Source organism: Strongylocentrotus purpuratus, unplaced genomic scaffold (assembly GCF_000002235.5).
Source record: "Strongylocentrotus purpuratus isolate Spur 01 unplaced genomic scaffold, Spur_5.0 spur5_scaffold_17, whole genome shotgun sequence".
Taxonomy (NCBI): domain Eukaryota; kingdom Metazoa; phylum Echinodermata; class Echinoidea; order Camarodonta; family Strongylocentrotidae; genus Strongylocentrotus; species Strongylocentrotus purpuratus.
Window position 1 is genome coordinate 29,189,032 of NW_022145602.1, and position 18,301 is coordinate 29,207,332.

An 18,301-nucleotide genomic window follows, 5' to 3' on the forward strand; every position below is an offset into this window, starting at 1 on the left:
AAATTAATAATAATACTAAAGCTAGTTTCCATGCAATCGAAACCGGGCTGACCAGATTAAACTTTTAAAAAGCAGAAACACGAAGTTGCAAACCATCCAGAGACTCTGAATAAATTGCGTTAATTATTAATTAATTATTTCATTACAAATCTTTATTCTCAGTTTTCTTATGAAGACTATAACTGATTTTCTAATAAAATTGAAGATATTTATGGCATATATATTCATTACTGAATGAACGCCATAAAACATTTACCAACAACAACAACAACAACTAAAGATAATAGAATTTCATTTTCTTTTTTATACTTAAGGCTACCGTCGACGGGATTTTGAGCGCGGCCAGTTAACGAAACCAAATTTGTAAACAAACTCACCAAAATCTAGATTAAAGGACTGATCAGAAACGTTAACTTTATAATTTTCGAAAGGAAGTCTTTTGCTAGCTGAGCTGAGGATAAGAAGTAAGTCGTGTTTCAGTTTAATTGTTTGAGAAATGAGACTGATGTTGATAGACCTAATTTATTTTATTTATTTCTTGTGATGCGGATGATGGCTGCGGCCCGGAAGCGCGTTTCCGTTTTACACCCTGCCCTAGGCTTTTCTCCAATAAAATTTTACAAACCGACTGGTATTCGGAGTCTAGTCGTCCACATCTTGCCTCGGCGCTCTGCACACCACCAGAACTCTGAAAACGTCACGTAGCGCTAGCTAACTCTCTATACTAACTAGACTAGTTGATCTTCCTAGTCGTATCATTTATTTTTATCCATTAATACGCAATACTCTAAGAGCGTGAGGATGCGTGATCAGCTCGCAAAATTTAGCCCAGCGATAACAAAACAATAATATATCGGGAAAACCGTCTTGAACAAGAAGACCCTCGCATCCCCAATTGAAATTGTACATAAGCTTTGGCTTCGCTATTCTTGACGTCGATATAAACAAACTTAGACTTCGGATACAGCATGTTTCGTGTAATTTCTTGCCGAAAAGCCTAGGGCAGGGTGTAAAACGGAAACGCGCGGCCCGGAAGGCGATGCCGATGCGATGGGGGCTTTTGCGTCCGTACGGACGTAGCCTACGCTTAACAAAAATGCCACCACTTTTGCCTTTGGATTTAACGAAATGTAAGCGTCAAATAGCACATCAATCTTGAAATATTTATTAAATATTACATCTAAACTTATTAAAAGTGCCGTTTTAAAATGAAATCAACTGTAGTAGATCTAGCTGACCAGCAACTGGCCTGAGCTGGCCGGGCCGGGCCGGGGAATCCCCATCCCAGGGGTGCGGCACGGGACCCGGTACTCCAATTGGAGTCCGGATACAAAACCTGTCCTGACATGCAACGACCGTTACTTTGATCTGGGTATATATATAAAAAGTGAAATAACACAAACTTGGCACATGAGTCATGACATGATTGCAACATAACATGATTGCAACATGATTGGCATCCTGTCATAACTTAGATGCCAATACCAAGCCAGGTACGGAGCTGTGATCGGACGATTGGGATTAGAATTTACTGCAACAACTTGAACAACAAGTAATATTCAACTTCAACTAAGCTAAGTTCAAGAAGAGATAGTAATACTTACTTTATTTACTTTTCTTTAATACATGATGTTGTAGGTCTAAGCCTGTTCATCGACCCAGGATTCTTCCATGGTAACTGCGATTTGTGGAAGGAGGAGGTTCTTCTTCTTCTTCTTCTTCCAGTATAGTACAGTCCGCCGTTGGCGTAATATCGTACCTTGTCCTTGTCAAGTGCCGAGTGTACAACATGAAACAGACAACACCTAGTATTACTATTAGTAGAGTAGAGTCTTAGTCAAGATTAGACCATTCATTGTACACTCACACTGACTGTTAGTGTTACTATTACTTGTTAGAGACTAGGCTAGATCGAAAGCTTCAGTCTCTGATAGCTGATATCGACGGTTCTGCTGAGATTACATCTGGCTCTAATATTGACAAACGTCACCTTTTTTAAAGGAATGTCTAAGACTAGGCCTACTAATTGAGGTCTATGTACTAGAGTTGACGTTGGAACTTGGATGCCAGATGTCAAGGCCTACATGTACATGTATACATGGTAGTTTGATTCGATATATCAAAATTGTGCTTATTTTCTGAATATTCCAGGTAATATTTTCGCCTATTTTCATCTTGTTGACTTTGCAGGTCTGCCTTCATCATCCATGGTCTCTGAATATTCCAGATATTGGGAAATCAAGTTGGAATCAACTTCAACTTGCCTCGTTGCCGGACCAAGATGGCAGCAGCCGGGAGTTCTGATACAACTGATCGTGTAAAGACATCTCTCTCTAGCTTTGTGACTTGCCATATTCCTGAAGCTTCTTTAGAGTAAGTTTATTCAATGAATTCATGATAATGGTACAGTGAAATCCATATAGACTCTGTAGACTCTACAGCTACATATACTCTTGGGGGCCGTTTCTTGAAACCAACTCCATGACAATCATATCTTTGTCGGCGACCTACGGAGATGTCATGAAGTAGATAAACCGTTTCACAAAGCCATGACGGACATGACATTGATATATCGCGATACTAGCAGCTCAAGAACATATTCTTTGTCACGATCCATTTGATTTATCAAGAATAACCCAAAACAAGTTTTGGGGCTAAAATTGTTCAAAAAGAAATATATACATATAAATTCTCCTAAAATAAATAATAAATAGTGTCATTATCAAATGTAGATCACCAAATGATTTGCATATTTCTGTAAAGATTCTTAAATTGAAGAAAAACCGTTGTGTTTTTTTTTTGACAGTCGAATAAAAAGTTAGTTGAAGGATACCGTAATGTGATAGTTTATCAATACATACTTTTTTATTTTTTGTGACGAGGAATTTTAGGCAAAATACCTTTTCTCAGACAGTTTTTATTCTAGAGTCTCATAAATACTTGTTATATAATTGATTTGATATTGAAAATATAATTTGGAAGAAGTAATTAGAGAGGAAATAATAATGCACATAGGCCCCAAAGGTATGACGGTATCCTAAGAAAAGACTATGGATCGAGTATGGAAAACTGTGTGTAACATTCTTATCTCTCTTATTTATTTGTGATGTAATGTTTATATTCAGCTTTTTAAAATTTCTGTATAATTTGTATTATCACTTTTTTACATTTGCATTTCGCATCCCAGAGAATTACGTACAGAACTCGTCTATATTTTTCTCGAAATGATAGTGAAACTAATCGTACATTTTGCCGCCCATGGAATAGCAACAAACTGACTTGTGATGGCGCTTTACAGCAATTAAAAAGATATGACAGGTTCGCAGCAGTGACAACTCGCTTGTCGCAGAAGTTGTCGCTCATCTTGGCAAAGACGGCTTTGTGAAACACTTAGCTGACAAGTTGCGTGACAGTGGCGAGATGTCGTTGATCTTGTAGTTATGACGGTTTCGAGAAACGGCCCCCTGGCTGCTTAAAGATAAAGACCAGTTATGGTCATGCGATTGCATTGTGAAAGAAACGTTGTGGAATCGATCAGAAAAGGTTGATCATCTAGCATTTAAGTATTGGTGTGTAAGGCAAGGTTCTGGAATCATCAAAATGATAATAAATTTGGCTCAGTCTTGGTAAAGTTACAAGCACAGTACACAGAAATATGTATATGGGACTACGCACACATGCGCGCCACCTGCGTTTATCTCTCACATACCAATAGATAAACTAATTTACCAAATATATCAATTAGTACATTGTAGGCGTTTTCCCGGCAAAATTTTTATCATCATGTATTAGTCAAAACATACTCTTTCACACGATTGGTAATAAGAGCTTTCATTTCATTTTTTGAAATTTGGGCCTTTCCAATACTGGTCTTTACCCTTAATGAAGTACAATTTTCAAGGGAAATGAAAGGTGTGGCCTTTAATGCAGGTGCGTGCTAAAGCTAATGCAGGTTACATGTATATGTACATGTACATGTAGATGACGAACAAGACCTCGGTATTACAATAAAAGCAATATTAGTCGCATCTGTATTATTACCCCGAAACCCAAGTCATTCAATTCAATTGTTAAATGATCCACGCATGATAATGCACACACTCCGCTCTCTGGGGAATGTTCAGACCAGGGTCCTGTTTCACAAAGCCTTTTTTCAATGACAAATGACAAAAATCAGTGACAAATCTGCTGATAACCAATCAGAAGCAAGGATTTCGGTAGCTTATAACAAAAACTTCATTTGTCACTGATGACAAGTTTTGTGAAACACCCCCCAGGTGCCATTTGGAACGGGCCCACATGCCATTCCAAACACATTAACGTACATGTATGCATCTTTCTGGGTACCCATTTGATTCTTGGGTAGAGAGTGACAAATGTAGATGAATGTCTTGTCTAAGGACATTCGTGCTGCGTAGGGACTATTAAGAAGTTGTTGAATTCATTGTTGTTTCTTAATCCTCTTTTTCTCGCTTTTTCCTTTTTCCTTTTTCCTTTTTTGCCAGGGGTATTGATGACATCGTACTCTCCTATATGCTGGGTGTCTTCGAAGATCTTGGTAGTGATGATGGATTTGAGGTTGAGGGCTTCGTAGAGATGATGCAGGCATACATTCCTGGGTTTGAGGATGTCAGTAGGTAATGAATGCATTTGATAACATCACAGAATCACATACTTTAAAGCCCTACTGCACTACGTATAGCTACTTGCGCCCTCTATATGGCAAGCAATGCCTAATCGGTGACTGTTGGTCCCCCATGGTCCCCTTTTTTATATGTTTAATAATTGAGAGCTGATTTGATGAGATAACCACCTGTCAGTGACCATGAAGGGAGGTCTAATCCCTTCTGGCCAAACTAGTACCGATGGGCTTAACACCGAAACTTTCCCATCCATAAAAATGTTCCTGAATTTCACAAGTTGTTCAGATTTGACATACACGATATAGGATCACAGCTGACACAACACTGCATTAATGCAATTCATGATATCTTTTGGCTGTGAAAATGGCTCTTCGTAACAATTTGCGAAAGTGTCATGTCACAATGAACAGTCTGCAATAGTTCAAGCCCAACTTAAGTCGATCTTAGTCTTTGTAAAACACTCCCCAGTAAAAGAAGAATATAAATGTGTGCTCTATGAAAGAGTCATGATTGTACTATTAGATCCCTATTAATTTTTGTTCTTTTTGTTTCTGTATTTATATTTAGTGACACCATATGTGAATGGGTTTTCGAGCTGGCAGATGAGCTCTCAAAGTCCAAAGAAAGAGGTTTGTTTGAAATCTTGGTTAGTTTTTCCCTGCAGGCTTGTTCACATCATTCCTAGTCGCTTTGATTTTACAGACTATTTAAAATGAAACGTTCAGTAAAGGTATTAATTTAACATGAATTTAACCACTTCTAGAGTCTAGGTGCAGCTAAGTGAAAACGTGGTGGCACCAATTCAAGATGCTTCTAAATTCTAATATGCAAGATGCATTTAACCACATCCCTAGAATGTGTAAAGACCTCTCCCTTGTGATAATTCGACTTTATATTGGCTTAACTGTCAAATTAGAATATTTCTCAGCCATCATCAGTATTATGCCTTCTGTGTCCTGGCGAGTGGTTCACAAAGACTAAGATTGACTTTAAGTTGGATTTAACTATGGCAGGCCATTCTTGCCACTGGTCGCTCTCACCATTATGATCTTTCAATAACCTTTTTTTCCTTCAATAATGAAGTATCAAAAGATGTAAATTCTGTGGATTTGTGACCATGATTTGTACGTCCCTTCAGAACCAATGCCAGGAATAGTTAGAGGAACTAGTGGAATGAACGGCCTGCCATAGTTAAGTCCAACTTAAAGTCGATCTTAGTCTTTGTGAAACACTCCCCAGGACAGGACTTTTCGTGATGTTACAGGAAGCACATTTCGCTGAGCTAGCTCAATAATACAGCTAATTTTGCATAATTAAAATCTATTTGGACCACAAAAATAGTTCAACTTATGCAAAATTTGATTTGGAAAGTGTAAATAACAAATATTTAATATATAACTGTAGTACAGCTATACTATGTAGAACTACATGAATTTGTGTGTATTTTAAACAAATGTACCATCTTCCCTCTCATTTAACTGTAACTAGAAAACAAACCTGATATTGTGTTTCCTGAGGTGAGCCTGCCCTCGCATGCTGGAGCTTCAAGTAGGATGGCCCTATCAGAGGTCAGCGGAGGTCAGGGTCCTGATAAACAAGAGGTAATTGTGATATATTTCAGAGTTAAACTTTTGATCTCAGCACAAAAATCTCTAGCTCCAAAACTTCCAGCTGTTCAGCTACAAGCCTCTGCCACAGAGACACACAAGTCTATTTAGCAATATTTGTTTGAACATCCATCTCGCTAAATTTTCAAGAGACATAAACTTCAAACTGTACCATTTTGTTCTATTAGTAATATTAAAAAAAGGAGAATGAAATGTGAAATGACTTGAGTTCTGGTAAAAAAAGAAAATGAATTCTCAAAGAATCAAAAACTTACACTGAATGTTCAAGAGTACAAATAAATGTCATTTGTCAAACAATTTTGGTAGAAAATGTATACTGGCTGAGTAATGAGCATAGACAGATAAGGAAATCAAGGTTAGTAGCCCCGACACCATTTGTGTAGTCCCATATACATCTTTCTGTGTACAGTGCTTGTTACTTTACCAAGACTGGGTCAAATTTATTATGATTTTGATGACTCCAGAACTTGCAGTACACACCAATACTAACTACTACTAAATACTGCTACATGTACATGATCAACTTTTTCTGATCCATTCCACACCTTTTTATTTCACAATGCAATCGCATGACCAGAGCTCAACTTTATTGTTAAGTGTTTTTATATTTCTTTTTGAAGTTCGGGGAGAGTGAGGAAGATGACGATGCTCAAGTTAAGCAGCTCCTTGAAATGTTCCCTGCATCCTGCTCCCTGGAGGCTTGTCGTTGCCTAGTAACAGCCAAAGGCCGGTTGGAGGATGCGGTTCATCTCATGCTTCTTGAGATGGAGAGGGCAGAGAATGCTCCCACAGAGACGAAGGATGAGGTGAAATGGGGCTTTGAATAGATCAGGGGAGTGTTTCACAAAACTTGTCATCAGTGACAAATGACAGTTTTTGTTATAAGCTACTGAAATCCTTGCTTCTGATTGGTTATTAGCAGTTTTGTCACTGATTTTTGTTATTTGCCATTGAAAAAAGGCTTTGTGAATCAGGCCCCAGCCAATCATATGCATATTTCTTGCACATGCTACTTTGAATGAGCTCAAGTCACGTATAGGACTATGCAATCACAGTTAGCCAGACAGTTTCAGTGGCGTACGCAGATTTTTCAAGGGGGGGGGGGGATTTAACTATTTGAGGCTAATAATTGTATTATTTCATTCCGAATGAAAACAAGATAACATTCATTATATTGTTCCCATGAAACATATTGTATACCCAAACATAAAACATAACTTTAAAAGTTGCCTTCTTCTGAAAGTCAATTTACACTATTGTATGTGAAAACCTAGTGGCACATCGGGGGTAAATAGTGCTATGCAATCTTGTTAGCCCAAATCGAGGGGTTAGTGACATGAAGACGTACCTCCATTTAGGCCATTTTGAGAAAAAGTTGTGTATGTGTCACTGAGCACTTGAGCCTTAAGGAGTTAAGTCTTTGTTTCACTAGCCATTGACTTCAATGGAGTGTTGGGTGGAGTTAAGTCTTGTTTCTTGGAAAGCCCACATTTTTCTGAACATTATGATATCAACAATATCAAATACTCATTTTGGCAACAGTTACGTCTTTGTGTCACTGAACCCTCGAAATGTTCTTTTCTTTCTCTGTTTCAGTGTACCATGAAGAAGGCCAGTCACGTTGACAAACAGGTTAAGGATTCAATCCTCCAGAAATATGGCTACGTAGACGTCAAGGACGACTCCGTTACCCACAAACCTGTGGCTCCAAAACAGGTAGGGTACTTTCTACGTTTTTTTTTATTGATTGATTGATTCAAATCTGTTCCATTTCATATCAATTGTTTGCACAATAACGGGTCTAAGCCGCGTCTTCTTTTTCCTAACCTAGCCCTCCCCCCCCCCCCCCCCCCCCCCCCCCCCCCCCCCCCCCTCCGATCAATTTTAAAAAATTATTTTCTCACGAATGGGGCCAAAAAATGAAAATTAGTGCTTTCACCTGGGACTCCACACTAAAAAAATTTTGAACAGGGTAAAAATTTATATTTTAAAAGTCTCTGTGCTTGAGCCATGAAATTGTTGGGGTCCAGGCCTAGATTTTTGGCACCCATAATTGATTATGCATTCTGTTCTGGTCGTGTATTTTGAGGGGTCGACGTAAGGGGTTGACGTTCATAAGGCTAATTGCCCTTTTTGTTAACCCCACATTCCCATAAAATTTGTTTGCTTCTTCCCTTTGTATTTTTCTTGGAATCAATCTTTTATATGCATATCATGTTTGTATGTTTAATTTTTTTTATGGAGAATGAAAAAATTGAAATTAAATGAAATAAATCTTTTGTATTCTTTTTATATCCTTCTGAATTACAGGAAAAGAAAAAGATGGTGAGATACTTGAACAACCAAGTCTGTTCAACGAAAGGAGAGAGGTTTATTCAGATTAAGAAACCAATGACGGAAGAGATGAAGAAAACGTTCATTAATCTCAAGCCTGCACGTAGCTACCATTTTCACTAGTGCTTGTTCATACTCTCCCAAAAGAGCGATTTGACAAACGTTTTGCCTATGTCTGGAATGTTTGTGATAAGGGGTTCCAGCCATCTTCTATTAAAGGTAATGTATCCCTTGCAGCCACTATCAAATTTTGTAGAACTGTGCATGAATTATGAATATGTCACTTATGTCATGTTTGTGAAATTGAAATATTTGCAGTGTCCTGGTATTCAAATCATGAAAGTAAACCTGTTTACTTTTTAGACTTGACTTGTGAGACACTATTGAGTGGCTGACTGACTGTAATTCAATCATGTATCATTAAAACGAGTTGACAATTTATGATGGAAGAAGAAGAAATGAAGAAAATTTATATCAATCTGGACCCTGTTTCATAAATCTTGTTATCAATAACTCTTAACCCTATTTAGCCCGGGGGGGGGGGGGGGCTTTAGAAGCCCCCCCCCCCCTCGACATTTGTCACGATAATTTTTTAACGCAAGATAATCTTGCACTGAAATTTTGTGACTTTTTTCTTTCGAGTCTTGCGCATCTTTTGAAAGAAATTTTTTGAAAATCGGACCTACCATTACAAAGTCACGTGTCCTTTTGTCTTTGCATGTCAGCCCTAAAATCGCTCATTTTTGTGATTTGTGTACACAACATATGGAAATCTCATTTTTCAAATAAAGAGATAAAGCAATGGTTATTTGGTCTTGTTTATAGTTGAGATGTTTATTTTGGGTCAAAATAGTTAAATTATAGTTGGAAATGAAATAAAACAACAAAAACATTAAAATACATAAGTTAAAAAAACAAAGAAATACATGAGAAATTATCAAAACAATAGATAACATAAGAAATAACCCTGGTTTTTCAATTTGTTGTGTTGTATTATTATTCCAAATGGTCTACCAAATATATGTAGTGAGAAAGAATGCTTAAATATGAATAATGTCTGATTTATGGGCAAAAATGTGAATTTGATGAACTTATTTGCATAAATTACCGTAAATATGCAAATGAGTGAATTCTTCAAAAAATTGAAATTACCATAGTATTCTATACACTTCACTTGACATGTATGCAAATTTTCGCGGCGATCGGGCGTTTCAAGGCCGAGATCATGGGGGGGGGGCCTTAGAAGCCCCCCCCCCCCCCCCCCGGGCTACGCAGTTTCAAAATAGCCCGGGTTAAATAGGGTTAAGGATCACTTCCTTTCTCGCTGCTACCTGCCAAGCTACTTTCATATTATTGTACCAATGTATATACATGAATTATATTCTGTTATGTAACAATGTATAGTTCTATTAATGTATTTTATAGTTTATGTAATCGCTTTGGTGAAATGATATTGAACTGAATTGAATAATATCTGCCAAAGATCTATGATAAATCTGCTTGTAACCAATCAAATTTAAAGATTTCAGTACCTTATAAAAATTACATGCTATTGATAACAAGTTTTATGAAACACGGCCCTGATCTGCAAGAAACTGTTATCTCATTGAAAGCTCGGAAATTATTTTTCACCTTTTCCTGAACTCAACATTTATTTCATGATATTAATGTTTAACAAATAAAAATTGTGCAATCTCATTATACAAGTAGTGTAAAAATATTGTAATAACATTGAAATCATTCCATGCTGTGTATGTGTATGTATATATTCACTTGCGTCATTTTGATATTATTCAGTGAAATACATTGGCAATTTTCTGTTTTATTTGTTTTAACTGTATTGAAGTAAGTAATGATTTATATTCAGAAATAAATGTTGCATTGCTCGATGAGATAATGTTTCAATTTTAACTTTGCACCCTTTACGCCTGGGGCATTGAAGATCAATTCGGGGGAGTTGAGGGGGAAATTGACATCTTCGATTGAAAATTTATTTATCGTAACATGTAACCTTTTTATGTCATTTGGCAAATCAAACAAATTGCAAGTAACTGCCAAACCTTTGCAAATACTTATGGAAGAAGGGAAACAAGAAGATATGCGTTTTCTAAAGAGATGACGTCACAGACTCATGAGTGAGTTGCCAATTTGTGTGGTGATTTTCAAAGTTTTTCATGTCATAAAAATTCACACAATTTTGTATTAGTAATCCGGTTTTGCTCAATTGTTTTGGATTTGTTTGTGTGATTTTTCTGCTTATATTGAAAGTAATTTATTTGAAAGTGGACTAGCCCTTTCAAGTTCATGAAGGCCTATATTTTAACCTTGACCTGTCATTTCTGAATATTGGAATCAAAATTCTTTCATATTTGCAGTTAACCCTCCATTAGGCAAATCTGTTGGAACCGCAAGAAGTAGTTTTAATTTGCAAATTCGACTGAGGAAGTGTAAATAACATTTTTTGTATAACTGATTGGACTTTGGGAAAATCCTTTGCATCTTTAACTTGTGCAGAGTTGTTCATGCTCATTGTACTGTGCCTAGTGTTTTGCACGCGCTATTGATAGTACCATCGCGTTAATCTGATTATCTCGTTATAACTTGGCAATGGGGGGATTTGTGGCTTGGCACAATAGCCCTTTATCCTACATGTACATGTATTTCTTATTTGGGCATATCCAAGCTATCAGCATTTGGTCCCTAAATTTCACCAACCGCATTTGACATTTGAATGCATTATGATCGTGACGTAGGGTTCATAGTTCATGTAATGTTGCTTAGATCAAATGAAGTGTGAAGTTAATATAGCATATTTGCTGTCAATTTATCTTCATAACTCCTTAAAGTTGATACTTATAGGAAATAAAATCAATTAAATTTATCTTCACAACTCCTTAGGTTTTTCCTAATGCTTAGCCGAACAATGTTCCAAGGCTGAACAAACTAACAGCATGTACTTGGTGTGTACGAGTACATGAATATTTGTAAGTAAAAATGTCCCCCATAAATTGAACCCCCAAATTATTCTCTTCTTCAGTGCAACTATTGTTTTATTCATGTACATGTACTATTATGTTGTTTCTTCCTTTGTTGTTGTCGTTTATTAGATTGTTTTTTTTTTATGTGAATTTGTACAGTGTTTGTAAGCCTCCATCAAAAAAGATGGTTTGTTATTTTTATAATTGATAAATACATGATGATGATACCAACAAAATCTTCAGTTTCAAGTTTCAAGTTTATTTGTCTTTCTTCGGACATGAATTTAATACAATTTAACAAATTTATAACATGAAAAGTATATAAAAGGAGCACTTATAAGGAACAAGTTCATATAATGCATTTAAGTAAGAAAAAACGAAGAATAACAATAACATAAAGACAACAACAAAGAACAGCCTGGTTATATAACAGATTATTACAAGAAATGTTCGTCAAAGGCGCTTAAGTACAAAAACAATTAACTATAAACTATAACCATATAATTATAAACATGGTTTAACTGAGTAATAAAAAACAGGGAGAGGAGAACAGACTGTACAAAAGGGGGCGATAAGAGTGATAATAACGTGGGATATAGAAATGGAGAGGGGGGGGGCGGAGAAAGAAAAATAGACATACTACTAATAATAATAATATCGAATATTTAGGAGCGCTAAAAACAGTAAGTACCATAGCGCTTACAAATACAAATATATGAAAAGAGGACAAAAAAAGTACAGTACAGGAAGTATATCACATAGATCATTGGGGAAAAGGTGAGTTTTGAGGGATCTTTTGAAGGTGGCAAGACAGGTAATTTCCCTTATGGAAAGAGGGATGCTGTTCCAAGTCTTTGATGCAGCTACTGCAAAGCGTTTTTCAGCTGCTGAGAGTCTAGATTTGGGAATGTTAAGTTTACATGTGTCGGTTGCTGAACGAAGATTACGAGTTGGTGTATATATTTGGAGGGTGTCATTAAGATATTGAGGTGCCAGATGATTGAGTATTTTAAAAGCATACAGACATAATTTAAACAGACTTTAAACTTTCACTGTAAGCTGAAAGCTAGCTACAGGCGAGAAAAGGAAAGGAAAAAGGTAAGTCAGCAGTTGCTATACAGTAGTAACTTGAGGGTTAGGGCAAGTACGTAGTTTTCCCCGCCCATTTTCATTAGAATTGCATCCGATTAACGATGCGATCATCCTTTTTCGAGCGAATTTAGATGATCACCGATGTCAACATTCTTTGCAATCTGCATCTAGCTGTTTGAATATATTATGTAAATTGTATGTACCTGGAAATGGGACTTTGGCCTTATATTGAAATATCTCATTCCTCTGACAAACCGTCATTGAAGCAAAAGCTCGTATAACTCCACTTTCATACGCATACATTCATTTAAACATGACTATGGCGGCCGGCGGCTCGATTTTCTCGAATAGAAAGAAAAGAAATATATCAAATATGATTAAAAGAAACATTATGGAACTTAAATTATGGAATAAAATGGAATGAAAATTAAATTATATAATTAATAACAGTTACAAAAAATGCAGTAAGAATTACATAGAACTACAGAACTTGATGTTAATTTAATTAGAACGTCCAAAGTGCGAAGGTGTGTGCCTATAAATTAAATTGAAATTGCTATTAAGGACGAAATTGAACGTCTATCCAGCTGGCGCGAAATTGCATGACAACTTCGGATTATTAAATTGAATGGATTTCTCTCTAAATTGAATGAAATAAAATTTAAAAGGAATGATACGAAACGAAATTGAATGCTCAAAGAATGAAAATGAACTATGAGAGCAGAGAGTGAACGCCTATTCATGAATTCGAATGCAACTCTGATGAAATTAGGCGGGAAAACCTATAGTAATGCAATTTTTATTGTGAATACATCTGTTATTGCAATGGTTAAAATTCATCATTTACTTCGAAAAACCTGGCAATTTCAACCATTGCATTAAAGGTATTACAAAGTTTTGGTAAATTTTGAAAATTGGCTGGATAGTGATTCTTTACAATTTTCATATATTTGGATGCCTCTATGGATGTATTATAAGCACACAAAAAAATTAGCCTCTAAAACACTTCTGCTTTCCAGAAAAATTGAATATAAAAATTTACCGGTGCTTCCGGTAAATTTTGATAAATTTCAAATAGCGCCTACGGCCATACGATGCTAGCTGCGACCATGAAAATCTCAGAATATGCAATTATGATATATATATTCCAAACGGCAACAGCAAATCTGTCGATTTTAGTCAAATAACATCGCTTTATATGTGTGTGTGTGTGTGTGTGTGTATTTGGTTTTTACAGACGTGTATCAATCAGATATGATTATTTACGTCTGGGGACCGACCTTTAACGTCACCATCCGAAAGACGTGACTCAGTTTCGAACCTGCGTCCTCGGCTGAATCAGTTTGTAACTTCCACTGTTAGCTGGATTACAGGCGCACGCCACAACGCCTAGCTAAATTAATATCTTGACCTTGAGAGGGCGCTATAGAACACAAAGCTTTTATTATTTAGAATTTCATCACTTTAGACTCGATTTCAAGCGCGACAACGATCACTAAATATTGTAGGATCGCATATGCTTCCAATATGTTCATTTCAACCAAATTCATGACCCCATACCAAAACTTTGTATTACCTTTAACCATTTTCTGACAGGAAATAGTGGAAGGGAAGGGGGTTCACCAATTCCCTTCTAGTGATGCCAGTGTAAGCAAATTAAAAAAAGAGAAATGTAATTGCCCTCCCTCCCGAAAAAAAAGAAACACAACAACAGCAACAACAATAACGACGAACAGGCATACCAATATTGATTCTGTCAATATTGCGTTGCAGATAGAGTAATGTTATATGTTATTTATGTTTATGTCGAGATTTATAATCGTTATCATACCTTTAAAGATTTAAACATTTACAACACTACTAACAAAAGACTTCAAATCATCATTAAGACAAAGTTATCAGCAGCATATAGCAAGAATGACGATCACATATTAACAAGTCAATCTAAGTCACTTTAATTAACCATGTGCGTGATTTTTTTTCAAATTTGATGTGCGGATTAAAGTGACAATTACATCATTTTTATTTCTATTCTCAACACAATAGGGCTATTGAAATCGCCATTCTCTGAATTCTGCATGCGACTGCGTTGTAGTATAAAGGAATTTAGGTCACTTTCCTCAAAACGTTCATGATGGATTTTAATTTCGAAATAAGTCTGTAAAATGTACTAATTGGGTGGTGATGGTGGTTATTTGACCTGACTGCTAAGAAGGATAAATGCTTGTTAGTAAGCAACAATAGGACCGACGTCTTAAGGTCCTCTCCGAGACACCTAGCTCAGGCTAGCTGGTAATGAGGATTAATGGCTTACCAAATGGCACTCGCGAATCGCTTTGGTATCGAACCCGGGTCGACGGATTACAAGACCATTGCTCTACCAACTGAGCTATCGCGCCTCCTCAAATAATTTAGTGCAGTGATTAAGATTTTAAACATGTGACAACTGGTGTTACAACTCAAACTGGAATTCTATACCGCTTCCTTCCATATTCTGTTGGTAAATCTTGTCAAAATATTCGTTTTCAGCCACGGTGAACTCGTCCTTCCACCCGCCAACTTTACCTGGAATAGAAGCAAAAAAAAAAAAAGAATCAATTAAGAATCCCTCAATACACAGGCATATAGTGCATATAAGATGTAAGGGCGGCTCCAGAATTGTGTAAAAGAGGGGGCACGATATTCCTACAAGCAGGCAAGCAATATTACCACACAAAAATAAAAATTTGTTTTCATCTTTTACTCTTAAGTAGTGGGAGATAAGTTTGGGTTTTGGAGTTTATATTTGAACAATGACACAGAAGTTAAAAATTATGCAAATCACCTACAAAAACATTTCTGGGCTAACGGATAAAGAATAGGCCCTAATATAATATGTAGAAAATAAAGAATAACATATGGGTTCTGCCAGCCGTGTTGGCACCGTGGTTGCCATTATGTAAAGAGCGCATACTGGTGAATCGAGTAGTTTAATGCACAAGATTAGAGGCTTTTATTTGAAGTGAGAGACAACTGTATTTAAAGTTGCAAAATATCTTTACAGAAGTAATGGTTGAAGCTCATGTTTTCAATAGTATAACGACATATAAAAAGAAATTTAAAGAGCATAATATTTGTTGGAGATTGGTAAACTTTAAAGGGGGTCAGGGGCTGGACCCTCCCCCCCCCCCCCCCCATGTGCAACAGACATACGTATCGAATGAAGTTCGTAAAAAGAAATTACAAAATAAGCATAGGCAGATATTGAAATCTAAAGATTAAAATATCTGTATTGAAACCTAATTAGAAAATACTTGAATATACCCTTTCGAAGATAGGGCAATTGTCCGAATAGCCTTGTCACCAATCTTCCCGTGTCTCCCATTTTCTCCTCAATTTCTTGGTAAGTTTTCTTCATGCCTTTCATCTCAGTCAGCTCAACCATCTTATCCAGCTTTTCAGCCGAAAGAGGGCGCCCCAAGAAATCGGCTACGCGTTTGATGCTCCCTCTCAAGTCCTATACATAATAATAGTGATTATGAGGATAATAGTAATAAAACTACTACTACTACTACTACTACTACTACTACTACTACTACTACATGTACTACTACTACTAATAATGTTTTTAGCCGCTGAGGGGGGGGGGGATGGCGGGTCGTACCAATATACCATTTTCGTAATGTTATACAAATTTAAAACGCAAAATAATATTTGTGAAGTGCCTCGTTACAAATTATTTCATTCACCTTTTACGAATAATTGCATTTTAATAGTCAGAATGTGATTTGCACTAATTATGTATTGTTAGGTAGGACCATGGACCTATTACGAATGGACATTCATCGTTTTCTTAACGAATTCATTGTGATTGCCTCCGCCAATGTCGTCTAATTAACATTCCGTACATGTTTCTTCACTTTGATCTCATGATGGTCACCGCCAATAAGCCGGGACAGAATCAAGATAGTGATATTAAACATGTTAATCTACATGCGCAGAAGATAATAAATTGCTTAAATCACGGGAAGTCGATGTGCAGTCTGTTTGGTTAATAATTGGAAATTGTTGTTCCGTGTACGTACTGTGTTCTATTTTTGAAAAACATGTTGATATTACCAGATAGGTTTTGTTTGGATTGTTTGTAATTTAAAATCCCGTTTCCCCAATTTCCTCATAATATTCCAAAATTAAAACGCACAGAGCTTATGCAGATCATGGCCTTCTAATTGTTTTATAAGGTAATTGGTGCGTGCAAAAGTGTGCAAATCAGTTATAATAAATTTCGTATCACCCAAATCGTCTGCTTTTCAACTTTGCTGCTCCCCATTGGGGATGTTTTTATTGAAGACATACTCTTAAAGAGCACATCATCCAAACAAAACCCAAGAGAGGGAAACTGCTCCTTTGTCAATGCCCGAAAATGCTTACGCAGTCGTTATTGTTATAACAGCTGAATGTTCGCATTAAGATGCACATAATAAGAAGGCGGTGACTATCTTTGGATCAAAGAAAGAATCACGTTGAATGTCCATCCGTAATAGGTCCATGGTTTGCCCGTTGTGTATGCAATCTGGATTCTGACTATTGAAATACAATGTATACGGGTCAATCAAAGGGTTAACGGTTCGAATCCCAGCATGGTACTACTTGGTCAAGCCATTAATCCACATACCACACTCCATCCAGGTGTAGATGGGCACCTGGCAAAGCCGGGGGAAGTGAATATGAACATTGCAGGACCCACAGGAAGGGGATGTGGTCACCCTTGTTAAGTAAGACCCTATGTAATTACAATAGCTACCAAAGTCCTATGATGAATCCCAGGCGCGGATCCAGGGGGGGGGGGTCGAGCGGGCCTTGCCCCCCCCCCCCCCGCCAAAAAAAAGGGGGGGGGAGAGAGAGAGAAGGAAAAGAAGTGAAAGGGAAAGAGGAGAGAAAGGGAACAAAGAAGAGGAAGAAGAAAAGAAAAGAGGGAAGATGGAGATCGGGGGGGGGGGGAGGAAAATGAAAGAAAAAAGGAAAAGAGGAGGTAAAGGGAAGGAAAAAAGAGGAAGAAGAAAAGAAAAGAAGGGGGATATATCAGTTGCAATTTTCCCGCCAACAAGTTGTGGATCAGGAGGGGGCAAAAGGCTCTTGCCCCCCCCCCCCCCGCCCCCGCTAAAAAGAGAGAGAAGGAAGGAAAAGGAAAAGAGGAGAGCTAAAAGGGAACAAAAAAGAGGAAGAAGAAAAGGAAGAAGAGAAGGGGAGATCAGTTGCGGTTAATCCCGCCAACAATGAGTGGAGCAGGGTGGGGGTCGAAATGATCTTGCTCTCCCCCCCCCCCCCCAGCAAACCTTAAAGAGAGAGGGAGAAGGAAGGGAAGGGTAAGGGAAAGAGGAGAGAAAGGGAAAGAAGAAAAAAGAGAATGACGAAAGGTAAGGGATATCAGTTGCAATTTTCCCGCCAACAAGGTGTAGATCGTGTGGGGGGGGGGGGGGGGGGGGGGGGGGGGGGGGGCTTTGGGGAAATAAAATTCAAACGTGGTTTATTTCTAATTCCATAAAGGTGGTTTACAAATAATGCTGAAATGACATCATTTTCCGAGATTTTTCCTCACTTTTAAGTAAATTATACTTTTTATGCGTTTGTTGGAAAATGACAAATT

The 18,301-nt window shown here is 37.2% G+C and overlaps 2 protein-coding genes across 5 annotated transcripts; one reads left to right on the top strand and one right to left on the bottom strand.

Moving 5' to 3' along the window:
- The first annotated feature begins 326 nt into the window (after nt 1-326).
- LOC756750 (CUE domain-containing protein 2-B) lies at nt 327-9,050 on the top strand. Of its 4 annotated transcripts, none has more exons than XM_001196471.4 (8): nt 327-464; nt 2,191-2,373; nt 4,506-4,637; nt 5,211-5,272; nt 6,132-6,244; nt 6,892-7,077; nt 7,868-7,987; nt 8,582-9,050. In XM_001196471.4, exons 2-8 carry the CDS (start codon nt 2,282-2,284, stop codon nt 8,726-8,728), a joined length of 852 nt encoding a protein of 283 aa, XP_001196471.2. In that variant the 5' UTR covers nt 327-464; nt 2,191-2,281; the 3' UTR covers nt 8,729-9,050. The 4 variants fall into 4 exon arrangements, with proteins under 4 accessions (XP_001196471.2, XP_011677966.2, XP_011677965.2 ...); XM_011679664.2 differs by lacking the exon at nt 327-464 and adding an exon at nt 1,108-1,130; XM_011679663.2 differs by lacking the exon at nt 327-464 and adding an exon at nt 1,401-1,552.
- A 5,128-nt stretch (nt 9,051-14,178) lies between these two features.
- LOC589179 (cytosolic sulfotransferase 1-like) lies at nt 14,179-16,163 on the bottom strand. The gene is made up of 2 exons (XM_030988217.1): nt 15,979-16,163; nt 14,179-15,240 (listed from the first exon to the last, which is right to left on the bottom strand). The coding sequence occupies exons 1-2, from the start codon at nt 16,097-16,099 to the stop codon at nt 15,128-15,130; spliced, it is 234 nt and encodes a 77-aa protein (XP_030844077.1). The 5' UTR covers nt 16,100-16,163; the 3' UTR covers nt 14,179-15,127.
- Between the last annotated feature and the right edge of the window lie 2,138 nt (nt 16,164-18,301).